This window comes from Mustela erminea, chromosome 12, assembly GCF_009829155.1.
Source record: "Mustela erminea isolate mMusErm1 chromosome 12, mMusErm1.Pri, whole genome shotgun sequence".
Classification (NCBI taxonomy): domain Eukaryota; kingdom Metazoa; phylum Chordata; class Mammalia; order Carnivora; family Mustelidae; genus Mustela; species Mustela erminea.
In genome coordinates this window covers 377,194-389,798 of record NC_045625.1, presented here as the reverse complement: position 1 = coordinate 389,798, position 12,605 = coordinate 377,194, and the positions used below count along the sequence as shown (strand labels likewise).

The 12,605-nt window shown below is 60.5% G+C and overlaps 1 protein-coding gene across 2 annotated transcripts; it reads left to right on the top strand.

Moving 5' to 3' along the window:
• The first annotated feature begins 4,173 nt into the window (after positions 1-4,173).
• Positions 4,174-12,313, top strand: ARRDC1 (arrestin domain containing 1). 2 transcript variants are annotated; one of them, XM_032307645.1, is made up of 8 exons: positions 4,174-4,356; positions 9,223-9,333; positions 9,777-9,827; positions 9,928-10,082; positions 10,296-10,478; positions 10,561-10,737; positions 10,812-11,247; positions 11,323-12,313. In XM_032307645.1, the coding sequence occupies exons 1-8, from the start codon at positions 4,239-4,241 to the stop codon at positions 11,385-11,387; spliced, it is 1,296 nt and encodes a 431-aa protein (XP_032163536.1). In that variant the 5' UTR covers positions 4,174-4,238; the 3' UTR covers positions 11,388-12,313. The 2 variants fall into 2 exon arrangements, with proteins under 2 accessions (XP_032163536.1, XP_032163535.1); XM_032307644.1 differs by lacking the exon at positions 4,174-4,356 and adding an exon at positions 7,568-7,595.
• The last annotated feature ends 292 nt before the right edge of the window (positions 12,314-12,605 follow it).

Genomic DNA, 12,605 nt, shown 5'->3' with positions numbered 1-12,605 from the left:
TGCCTGGAAAGGTTGGAAATGAGAAAGAGTTTTGATTTTCCAACTCAGCAAGGCCTGGCTTGGAAATACGTCCTCTGACTCCTGCTGGGACGTGGAACAGCAACCTCCTTAATTCATCTTTCTCTTTTATTTCACGTTAGCATAACTGAACAAAGCCAGTTGGCCTTTATGTTTTCTGCCAGGAAAACCAGATCGTAGACACATTTTCTATCTTCTGTGTTACCCCAGGCCATGGTCTCACCACTTTCTGGACACCCACCAATTCTGATGGCATCCCTCATCCAGCCGTCATCAAGGTTCTCATTGTCAGTGCCCACATGCTCTCTGCTCCAAAGTCAGTGCCAGGTTTCACATTTTATTATGGCAGCATCTCAGACAGAGATCACAAGTAGGCAGAGAGAGAGGAGGAAGCAGGCTCCCCGCTGAGCAGAGAGCCCGATGTGGGACTTGAACCCAGGACTCTGGGATCATGACCTGAGCCGAAGGCAGAGACTTAACCCACTGAGCCACCCAGGCGCCCCTCACTTCTAGGTACCAGTTTTGGTCCCAATTATCTATTGCTGCATAGTAAACCACCCCAAAATGCAGTGGTTTAGAACAACAGCTTTATTTTCTCATGACTCTGTAATTTAACGTTGGGTTCAGCTGTTGGTTCTTCTGCAGGTGGCAGAGTGTCTCAGATTGTCACAATCAGTTCCTCCCCGTGTGTGGCACTTCCCCCACGCTGGTGCTGTGGCTGCTTTAATGCGCGCGATGTGGTGGGAAGTTCTGGGACGCGAGTCCAGGCCTGCGGGCGGGGTGTTCACCTTCCTCCCTCCAGAGGACTTGCTGCTGGGTCATCAGGCTCACTATCTGGAGACCATCTTGGTGTGCAGGACCCCAAACTGGCCACGCGGAGAGGCCTCCTGGAAGAGACCCCTGACCAGCCTCAGTCAAGGCATCAGACATGCAAATGAGAGAGAGATCTTGGACACTCTATCCTCAGCACACCCCATACCTCTCACACTGAGTAGAAAAGCCACCTGGCTGAATGCAGCCTGATTTCAGAATAAGTAATAAATCAGAGCAATTTGGGTCACTCCTACAGGTGCAGTCATTCTGGGTGTGGGGCTGAGGCAGCCAGTCTGAGATGGTTTCACTCCCCTGTGCAGGCCTTTCTCTCTCTCTCTGATCTGTCCAGGAGGGTAACTAGGTGTTCTGAAATGGGAGGTCGGGACCCAAGAGAATGAGAACGAGCTGCAAGGCCTCCTCAGAGCCTACCGCGTATGCGGCATCTCGCCCACTGCACTTCTGCTGGGTAAAGCAAGTCAAGGGGCCGGCCCGGAATCAACAGGAGAGGAAGGACCCTACCTTCTGACAGAAGGAGCAGCGCTAATGCAAAGGGATGGGAGAAGTTGCCAGACATCTTTGCAGACAAACTAAGGAAGCCATAGGACCCAGATGCTTACGTCGCCTGGGGAAGGTTCTCGGAGGAGAGGAGCGTGGGGACAAGAGCTTAACTGGTCATGCTCTTATTTTCTGTATCTTACGATACTTTGACATTTGGGGGCCTTGCTGGCTGGGGAAAGGCTGCCCCTCCCAGGGTTAAGCTCATTCCTAAAGATAGCAACTTGCCTGGGACAACTTTCACATGCAGACCAACTAATCCAGAGGCCATACCCCCCAAACACTCCTTTACCAAACTCACACACTGATATTGTCCGTCCTGAATCACTGTAGGGCCAGGTACTGGACAAGTAGAGACCACTGGAACAACCTGACCCTAAGCTTGCTCCAACTTGCCTACCTTGCCTCACCTATTTCTTGGGCCATGGTCTCCTAGCAAATTCTGCCTCCACGGGGCGCCTGGGTGGATCAGTAGGTTAAGCCTCTGCCTTCGGCTCAGATCATGATCTCGTGGTCCTGGGATCCAGTCCCGCATTGGGCTCTCTGCTTAGCGGCTCTCTGCCTCTCTGCCTACTTGTGATCTCTCTCTCGGTCAAATAAATAAAATATTAAAAAAAAAAAAAAAAGAAAATTCTGCCTCCTGACCAGCCCTGGTCCTTCCCCCATGTGCCCCCCTCGGGAATCATTAAGTACCGACTATTCTCTCAAGGCAGTTGTGTCTGCGCCTGTCACCTTATCATACCTGATGAAAACAAATCCCAGGTGCGCTTTAAGAGAGGGTGGCGGGGGTGTGGGGCACTGGAAGGATCACTCATGTGGATCCTGGAATCATTAAGAATTCCTGCAACACCGGTATTGGACAGAAGGACAGTGAGTCAGGAGCTGAAATAAAATAATGGGGACTGATCTGGGCTTTAAAGATGACAGGAGGAGCGGGCAGGTGGGCATCATTCTGAGGGAGTTAAAGCTGGGAGCTTGGCAAGGTGTTCTGAGTCGGGAGGGCACATGCTCCAGGCCCTGATACAGGCGTGTGTGTGTGAAAATAAAAATCCAGGGGCCTGGGTGCCACAGCCGCTAAGGATCTGTCTGCAGCTCAGGTCATGATCCCAGGACCCTGGGATCCAACCCTGCATCAGGCTCCCTGCTCAGTGGGGAGTCTGCTTCTGCCTCTCCCCCTCCACCCACTCTCCCGTCTTGTGTTCCCTCACTCGCTGCCTCTCTCTGTCAAATAAATAAATAAAATCTTAAAAAAAAAAAGGATAAACATCTACATTTGAGAGGCTCCAGGAGCAAGAGGAAAGGGGGCACGTAGGGAAGTAGGGCCTTTGTGCTGATGGTGTAAGCAAGGTCAGAGTGGCTTCCAGTACAGGGAATGGGTGGGTGATGTAGAGCTGTGTGGGGCACCGCTTTCTGTCACTTACTTCCCCTCAGCAGCAGCAGCCAACACAATCTCTTACTCCTTCCCCAAACATCCCCCTCTTGACCTCTGCTGTGGACATCGGGCATTCATGGGGGGCCCACAATCCTCCCCATTCCCACGGGACCCTGACTCAGTCTGGGAATTTCTCCACTTGCCTGGTGTTGATAGGGAAATGAATTAAGTGTGGCCGATCGGCCGGCCCCCCACACTCCCCACCTAAGAATCCCAGGCGAGGCGGCTGGGGAACTCGGCCGGCCGGACACTGCTGGCCCTCCAGGGCCTCGGGAACCTCCCTTTCCGCAGCCGAGCCCAGGGGAGTCCTTCCAGCCTGAAAGCCCGTCCTTCTGCTGGAGCGCTAGGCCAGGTTTCTGCGCTGCCACTCCGGACTCTCGTTGTCATCCCGCCCTGAGCCGAGTGACCGTGGTCAACCAGGGCCCGCAAGTCTGCGGTCCTTTGTCTTCCTCACACTCGTGCGCACACGTCCTCGGTGGGCGTCTCAGATTCTGCCGGTCGGAACTCTGTCCCATCCCCCAGCTTCGCCCCAAGCCAGTCTCCCCCGTCCGAAATGCCCCCCATGCACGCAGGTGCTCTGGACACAAACACGGCCACGCCGACGCCCTCCTCCAGCCGCTTCCAGCCCCCCTCGCTGCGCTCCGTCTCGGGTCCCCCAGCCGCCCCCGCACCCCAGCTCCCCGTCCGCAGGGAACTCTCCTCTCCCACCGCGTCCTCAGGGCGCGGACGGCCCGGCACCCACGCCTCCGGGGCTGGGAAGGGGGGCTCCGGTCCGCGGCCTCCGCCGAGACTCGCTCCGTAGGGACGCCGCCGCCTCCCCCAAGCGCGCGCGGGGCCCACGGCAGGAGCCCGGCTCCCGCAGAGGTGCGGCCGCGCGGCGCTGCGGGCCCGCCCGGTGACGTCCTTCCGCCCGCCGGGCGGAGACTGGGGAGGGGGCGCCGGCCCAGCCCGCCCCTCGACAGGTGAGCCGGCCGCGCGCCCGGGGCAGCAGGGGGCGCCTGTGTGCCGGGGTCCCGCGCGCCGCGCCAGCCTGCACCCCACGCGCGGGCCCGGGGCAGCGAGGAGGGAGGGGAGGGAGGGGGGCCGGGGGGCGGGCTCTGGCGGGGCTGGGGGCAGGGTGGAGGCGGGACGGAGCCCGGGGGCGGGGGGCGAGCCGGGAGGAGAAGCGGACCCCGGGAGACTGGGGAGAGGGGGAGTAGGCGCGCCGACGGGGCGGGCCCGGGAGGCTCGGGGGGCGGGCCCGGGGGGGTGGGCGGGTCGATGGGTCGACGGGGTGGGAGGGGGCGGGCCCGGGGAGTGGGCGGGACGACAGGGCGGGCCGAGGGCGGACCCGGAGGGCGGGGCTCGGAGCGCGGCGGCCGCGGCGGCGGCGGCGGCGGGAGGGGGTGTCAGAGCGCGGCCGCCCGGCCAGGGCGGCGGCATGGGGCGGGTGCAGCTCTTCGAGGTCTTCCTGAGCCACGGCCGCGTCGTCTACAGCCCCGGAGAGCCGCTGGCGGGGGCCGTGCGCGTGCGCCTGGGGGCGCCGCTGCCCTTTCGAGGTGGGCGCGGGGTCGCCTCGGGGAGGGCCGGGCCGGCGGGGTTCAGGTGGCGGCGCAGCACCTGCGGCGGAGCCGGCGCTCCCGGAAGCGGCTGCTGGCGGCGCTGGGCCTGGACCCGCGGAACTGGCGGCGCCTCCTGCCGCCCCCTCCCTTTCCCTCCCGGCTGCCCGGCGAGTCCTGGGCCCCGCCGGCTTCGGGGAGGGTTGGGGTGCGGCGGGCCGGGCGGCGCAGACCCGCCGGGGTGGGTGGCTGCTGGCAGATGGGGCGGAGCAGGGAGGCCAGGGTGGCCCAGTCCTTCCGCAAGTGCCCTTCCTGTTCTCTCCTAGGGTCGGCCAGAGTCGGGCGCGGGGGTTTAGATCCTGCCCCGCCTAGGCGAAGGCCATTCTGACTTGGACACACGCACGCCCCCGACCCTCTCTGTCGGGTCTGCGGGGTCCGCTGCACCCTGCACCTGCTGGGCCTTCACCTGGAGCCTGGCCCAGGCGGGGCTTTCTCTTCCACAGGTCCAAGCCCCTGGCGCAGGCCCTCAATCCTCGGCCCCACGGTACACCCGTTTCCACCCGGGCTAAGGCTTGGCCTTGCGAGCTGGGAGGGTCTTGCTCATCCTTGTGTGGCCCAGACCTCCAGCCCCGGGAGCACCTAGGAACTGAACCTCAGCCCTTCTGACTGGTCCTTCTGCTGGTGCAGACTTCTGGGACTTTGGGACTGGGAGTCAGGTTGCTGGTGTGGCCCTTGCTAGGGCTCTCTGCGGGTGCTGGCCTTATCTGCCATCTGAGGTGTGGGCAGGGCCCTGAATGGGACTTCAAAGCTCAGGGTGCCCCCCAGGGACTCCACACCTGATTGCTGGTTCTGAGTGTGAGGGTGCTGCTGCTGGAGTGCTTCTCCATCTCAGATGCTTGGCCCAAACCACGGCCATCAAGCATCCCTCTGGACTTGGATTCTCTGAACCCTTGGGTGCTTGGCAGCTAAGTTCTTCTAGCGCTTCTAGGGACTGAGAGCCACTGCCCACCTTTCTGGGCCCCAGCTGCCCCAGTCCTGAATGGGTCTGACTCCTGACCTTGCCATGTTCGAGGCCACAGGGTTTAGGAGGAAATTGAGTGGGCGAAGGTGGCCCTGGTCAGGGGTCCAACCTTGTGCGGTCTCCTCTTGCTGACTCATACCTCCTTTCCTGTCTAATTTGGGGTCTGGGTGGGGTAGTTATGGTGGTGGCAGGGGGCACAGGAGTGACAGTGCAGCTCTTCCCTGGGGCACAAGGAGAGATGACAGTTGAGATGGGACTGAGGGGAGAGCCCAGGGCACGGGAGGTGGGGGCGGGCTTGTGGTGGGGGGACGGCGGACACGAGACCCCACGCGGGAGCTCACTGCCTGGCTCCTCAGCCCAGTCATGCTCCCACAGCTGGGGCCCAGGGCAAACCAGCTGTTACTGACCATGGTGAAGAAGGCATGGCCTGGCCTGGGCAGAGTACCCCAGCCTCCATGTGATGGGTGGGACGTGGATGAATGGACAGCCGGGCTGTAGCATGTCCAGGGAGCGGCAGCTGATGGTCCCCACTATTAACATGCTAGCTGATTGCCGGAATAGGGGAGGGAAGAAGGGGGACAGGCTGAAGAGTAGATGGTTGATGGCTTTGGTTCAGAAGAGTTATTATTCAGATTGTCCCCTGGGGTGTGGACGGAATGTGGGTGCTGAGGCTGTCCTGGGGCTTCTTTGGGGCCTGGTTGGGTTTGGAAAAGGAATGTCTGTGGTTCTTCTTTCTTTTTCTTTCATTCATAAGATGCTTGCTGAGCTCCTGCTATCAGCTAGTGATGCTGCAGGGAAGCCCTCCACTGTTCCAGGAGTACATGGAGGTGGGGAGGGCCCCCCTTCAGGCCCTGGGGGGGCTCATAGTCTTGCCCACTAAATTTGATGGTGGACAGAGATGAGTGGCCCTCAACCATGAGGACACTGGCTGCCCTCCGAGCCAGTGCAGAAGGGGAAAGCTGTGGAAGGAACTTGTTCCCTGGAGCCCGGGGCCCGCCAAGCCTGAGGCTGGGGGTCACGCGGGGATGCTCCATGTTCTACTCTCGAGGATGGCCATTGGGGGCAGGGGGAGCCCAGACAACAGCAGCAGTCAGCCCCAGCCACACTAGCTCCCTGAACTCTCACCGTGGGGCAGGTGCCATTCTCCCTACCTCCCACGGACCAACTCTGGGAACGCTCAGGGCAACCCCGGGAGGGGGCCACCTTTCCCGTGTTTCAGACTTGGAGACAGGACTGATGGAAGTGCCTCATAGAACTTTAGTGAAAAGATGTGGCGAAGGCTGGGTTGCTCCAGGTTTGTGGGAACTGGTGGGAGACCTTTGGGACCAGAATGAGGAGTGAGCAGATGTCGCGCGCTGGAGGGGACAGAAGTTCCAGAAGTCACTCTGGAACACGGTCTGCGCGATGGTGTTCCTTAGAGAATGGGAGTAGCCCCAGACCTGCTTATGGGTTTGGTGCTGGCCTTTATGCCTCTGAGCACTGTCAGAAGTGAAACCCTTTTAAATGTAGGCGGTGCAGCAGTGTTGCTGTGTGCTGGTGGCTGGCGCTGGCCAGAACGCGCTTCCCCTGTCCTGTGGCTGTGCCGTAGGGCACACGCACTGGTGTGATGGTCGTGCTCATGTGCGGGCGCGGATCCCTGCTGCGTGGGTTAGGAGGGACAAACCTACTGTGTGTGTCCGTCCCCTGAAGGTCCGTTGTTCCCCTGCAGAGGAGAGTGAACAGGAATAGGCTGTTTGACTCCAAGACGGTAAGGGGAGCGGCTCATTCAGGCAAGGTTCCTGAAGGGGCTTCACCATTTGTGCAGAAAGGGTCTTTGCCTGGGCATTGGGAAGGTCATAGAACTTTGGCCCCTCTGGGATACCCCAAGGGTTGATGGAATACTGTTTGTTTTTCTGAGATCGGGTGACCCCGTGGCTTGTTCGCCTGAGTTCTGGGGGCCGTGTCCAGGCTGGGTGGGTGTTTTAGCCATCCTGCTGTTGGACATGTGGGCCCTGCTGTTATGAACGTGTTGCTTCTAGCTCCTGGGTAGGTGGGGTGGATTCTGAGAACCACTGGGTCCTCTGGGAGGTGAATGGAAGGACCCAGCAGATCGTCCGGATGCTTCGCCAGGGCCCCTGTAGCCACCTACGGCTTCGTCACCATCAAGGGGTGTGTTTCTTCATTTCTTCTCCAACACATGTCAGGATCTTTACTATTTGCCAACTGATGGGTGAAAATGGTAACTCACTTGAGTTTCTCTGATTTCTGCTGAGGTGGGATATCTGTTCCTGTTGCCTGCTGCGATGTAGAAGTCGCTCGCTTGTAACAAATCACCTCTAAACTAAGAGGTTAGAACGACCAGTTTACTGTAACTCACAGTGTTGTGGAGGTTTGGACAGAGGTGGGCAGGGGACTCTTCAGCTCGGTTTGCCATCTATTGAGGTCACTTGACAGTCTTCAGACAGTGGGTCCCAGTCTGGGACCACTTACCTCCTTCTGGCATACTCTGCTGGTCCCAGAATTCGCAAGGCAGCCAGACTCAGGGCGGAATGCACCCTCTCTGTGGGGAGTGTCGAGTGGCCTGGCATCTGGGATTGTCACACTTCCCCCCTTTATTCGCTTCCCTGCCATATTTCTCACCTGTAGGAGCACCCCTCTGTCTCAGATTCTGGGGAAGGGACAGTTCCAGGTCTGACCCTAGGAGGAGATGGCTGATGGAGTGCGGATTAGAAATCAGGGCCAAGGTCTGGTCACGGGCAGTGCCAACGGGGGTGGAAGACAGGCCAAGGGTTTCCAGGGAGAAGGCTTGTGGTCTGTGGGTGACCAACAGGGGGCTTGTTGTGTCAGGGTTAGGTTGGCCTGGGGAGACCCGGACATGTCTGGTGTGGCTGGCCTCTGGCACTGGGCACTTGGATACCAGGTTTCTCCTGCCTGGTGGCTCTGTCAGAAGGGTGTCACATTCTGAGTCACCTTCCCCTCATCTGATCATCAAATCACGGAAGGAAGGGGAGAGACTGGGCAGGGAGACGGACATCGTTGACCTCGGTCAGCCCTGCAGTTCAAGGGGGGTGGAGCCCCAAGGCTGCCTGTCCCTGAGCCCCGGGCCCCTCCAGCTGTGCTGGCTTCCTTTCTGGTCCAGCCACAGCCTTCTGACCCTAGTGGTCTCTGGGCAAATGTTCCCTGGAGTGGGGAGTTCCTGACCATAGAGTGGTGGCAGCCACCTCTGCTGCAACCGGTCCTGGTCGGGGAGAGGACTGAGCCATCTCTTGGTGGAGGAAATCAGCCCTCCTGGGCAGCACTAGTCCAGGAAGTCAAGGGCGTCCCCTCCCTGCGGTGTGCGGGACTGCGGGGTACTTATCTGCTCAGGCCGGCCTGACCACATTCCTGCATCCTGAGGGCTGGCAGTTAGCTTCCTGGACTGTGAAGGGCCCCTCCCAGCCTAACCGAAGTGCCTGTGAGCCAACGGAAGTGGGGCTGGAGGTCAGCGGCCCTCTGGGCTTCTGTTCGTCACTGGTGTCCCAAGCAACCCTTGCAGGGAGCTGAGGGTACTCGGGGCTGGTGGGCCCAGGGGTGGCTGGGAACCAAGGTTACCAGGTTGCGGGCTGTACGGGCGAGCACTGGGGGCCTCCTGTTCTAGACTTCAGGACAGATTTAACTCTGTGCCCTATCACCCTGGCTCCCTGGGAGTACCCCAAACAGGGGGCGGACATGAGGTGCCCTCTGGAGGGCAGCAGGTCACTGGCTGGGCTGCCTAAGGCCCCGCTCCCCGTGGTGCTGTTTGCTCTACCCAAATCTCTATGATGGGGCAGGGAGGGGCCCAGGCCGTCGGCTGCCTGGGACTCACTCCCCCCCACCCCCCCTTGCAGCCATCCGAGTGACTTGCACGGGTTCCTGCAGGGTGTCCAACAAGGCCAATGATGCAGCATGGGTGGTGGAGGAGGGCTACTTCAACAGTGCTCTGTCGCTGGCTGACAAGGGTGAGTTTGGGAGCCTGTACCTGCCTTGTTGCATAGAGTGACCCCTCCAGGGAAGACCTTAAGGGGGGTCTGTCTGTTCATCCCACCCCCATCAGCCTTGGGGACCCCTGTGCTGACCCACCCTCTAGCAGGGCTTTGTACCCTGATGTATTTCTCCTGCAAGCACTAGGCCTTGCGTGATAGGGCCTGGGTGGTTGAAGGGGGCAGCTTCTCCTTGATTTGGTTGGGCTCTGGCCCCTGCAATAGCCCCATCCCCCTTTCCTGTTGAAGCCAAGCTCTTGTACCCCTCCTTTGCCCAGGTTGCAGCCCTGTGCTGCTCTGGGGCTTTGAGTCAGACTCGGTATGAACTGGTCGGCTGCAGTGCCTATTTCTAACCTGTGTCCTGTGGTGTCCCCTCAAGGCTCCTGAGTCCCCTCTCCCCACATCTCCCTCTGTCTCTGCAGGGAGCCTGCCAGCTGGAGAGCACAGCTTCCCCTTCCAGTTTCTGCTTCCTGGTAAGAGCCCAGCCTTGCCTGGCCAGGCCTGGTGGTGAGAGCTGGTGGATAGGAGGGGGGACAGGGGACGGTTGGGTGCCATCCCCTGCTCTCTCTCCAGCCACAGCTCCCACGTCCTTCGAGGGCCCCTTTGGGAAGATCGTGCACCAGGTGCGGGCCACCATCGACACGCCACGTTTTTCCAAGGATCACCAGTGCAGCCGTGTGTTCTATATTTTGAGCCCCCTGAACCTGAACAGCATCCCCGACATTGAGGTGAGGATAGAGCAGGGGTCTTCTGGTTGATGCCCCGTCCCCAGGTGAGAGGAGGTGGCTGGGACCCAGACGAGCAGCGGCTTCTCTGTCGTGAGCTGCCTATGCTGTGTTTGGGGGCAGGGCACAGCAGGGCCGAGTGGGCTTGTCCTGGGGCCACAGAGATCTGGGCTGCCCGCACCTGCCAAACCCCTTCATTAATGCCCTCCCCTCAAGCAACCCAACGTGGCGTCCACTACCAAGAAGTTCTCCTACAAGCTGGTGAAGACGGGCAGTGTGGTCCTCACCGCCAGCACGGACCTCCGTGGCTACGTGGTAGGGCAGGTGCTGCGGCTGCAGGCGGACATCGAGAACCAGTCAGGCAAGGACACGGGCCCCGTGGTAGCCAGTCTGCTGCAGGTCAGAGGCCCCTCTGGCTGGAGGGGCTGGAGGACGGGGAGGGGGCTGGCCTGCCCAGGCTCACAGGCTGGCTGCTCCCCAGAAAGTGTCCTACAAGGCCAAGCGCTGGATCTACGATGTGCGGACCATTGCAGAGGTAGAGGGTGCGGGAGTCAAGGCCTGGAGGCGGGCCCAGTGGCAAGAGCAGATCCTGGTGCCCGCGCTGCCCCAGTCAGCCTTGCCAGGCTGCAGCCTCATCCACGTGGACTACTACCTGCAGGTGGGGGTTGGAGGGAGAGGGGGTGGGGCCGGGGGCGGGCAGGTGGCCTGGCCTCACTGTTGCTTCCTCCCCAGGTCTCCCTGAAGGCACCTGAAGCCACTGTGACCCTCCCTGTTTTCATCGGCAATATTGCTGTGAACCACGCCCCGATGAGCCCCCGAGCGGGCCCAGGGCTGCCTCCGGGGGCCCCAGTCCCCGTGGTGCCCTCGGCACCACCCCAGGAGGAGGGCGAGGCGGCGGCCAGCAGTCCCCCCTTCGCAGATGCAGTCTCCCTCTCCACCAAGAGCCACTCACAACAGCAGCCATTACCTGCCGCCTTTGGCTCCGTGCCTGGTGCCCCCGAACCCCGCCCTCAGGATGGCAGCCCTGCTCCCCACCCATTGCCCCCTCCCTTGTGCATCTCCACAGGTGCCACTGTCCCCTACTTTGCAGAGGGTTCTGGAGGGCCAGTGCCCACTACCAGTACCTTGATCCTGCCCCCAGAGTACAGCTCCTGGGGCTATCCCTATGGTGAGTGAGGGGCTTGGGGTGTGGTGGGGGAGGGGGCACCATGAGCCCCATGCAGACTTTGCTCTCTCCCCGCAGAGGCCCCACCATCGTATGAGCAGAGCTGTGGCGGTGCAGATCCCTGCCTGACGCCCGGGAACTGACTCTGTGCCGCCTTCTCCGGGTGGGCCGACCTTTGCCCTGGGACTGGGCACCCAGGGCCTTGTGCCTTCTTTGCTCCTGGCCTGATCCGGCCTGCTCAGGACCCCCTGCTGCCTGGCTGCTCCTTTCAGCCTCTTCCCAGGGACGAGCCCCTCCCAGGGGGGCTGAGGCCTGGAGAGAAGCCATGTAAATAAAGTGCTTCTTCCATAGAGCTGGGCATAGGCCGGCCTCTCGGGCCCCCTCCTCCTGCCTGGTGTGCGGCAGCCTAGCTGTGTGGTACCCTCCCGGGCACGCCCCCACCCCCCGTCCTGCTCCTGTACCCCCTTCAGCCCTGAAACCCTGCCTGTGGGCAGCCCCATCCCCTCCAAGGTGCGTGCCCCTGTCCTTTGTTCTGGGCCCTTCCTTCCAGGTGCCTAGGGCCCAGAAGACTGACCCTGGGGAGCAGGACCAGCAGGGACTGGGTACCTTTAATTTAGGCCAGGGCTGGTGCTCTTCCTCTTGGTTCTACTTAAGAATGTGCCCTCTGAGTGGGGCTTGCATGTCTGGAGCCGTGGTGTTAATTTAAAATGTATCTGTAACACGGGGAGAAGACCACCCCCGTAACATTGACACACCTTGGGCTTGCTCACCCAACCAGCACCCCTGTCCCAGGTGATGGCATTCGGATCTCCTGCAGCGGAAAACCCATGGGGAGTGATGAGGCGGGCTTGCCCAAGTCCCTGCCCCTTGTGCTGTTCCTTTATCCCTGGCCTCAAGTCTCAATCCCTGCCCTCACCCCTGCCACCCAGGCCTGGCTGTGAGGGATACTGCTGCTCCTCTCCCGTCCAAGTGTGAACACAAGCCCATGCCTGCTCTCAAGGTCCTTTTCAAATGCCTGTTGTCTGGGATCTAAGGAACCCAAGAAAAAATAAAGTCAGGGTTCAGCAGAGCAATGTTGACCAAAGGGGCATCTGCAGATACTCCAGTGCTGAGGGGAGGGCCTGTAAATGCCCAGTGGAGCCAGCGACCCTGGACCATGGTCTGGGAAATACCAGAGGTGGGATTAAGATAAGACTTGGGAATGAAATTCCGTATCTGACATATAGTGAGGGAGTGACCTTGGATAGGTGTCCCTGTTATCTTACTCTATAACAAACTGAGGGGACTGAGTGGACATATTGATACCCCTGCCCACCCCCCCCCCCCCCCCCCCCCCGTTTATTTCTTGAACACTTCACAGT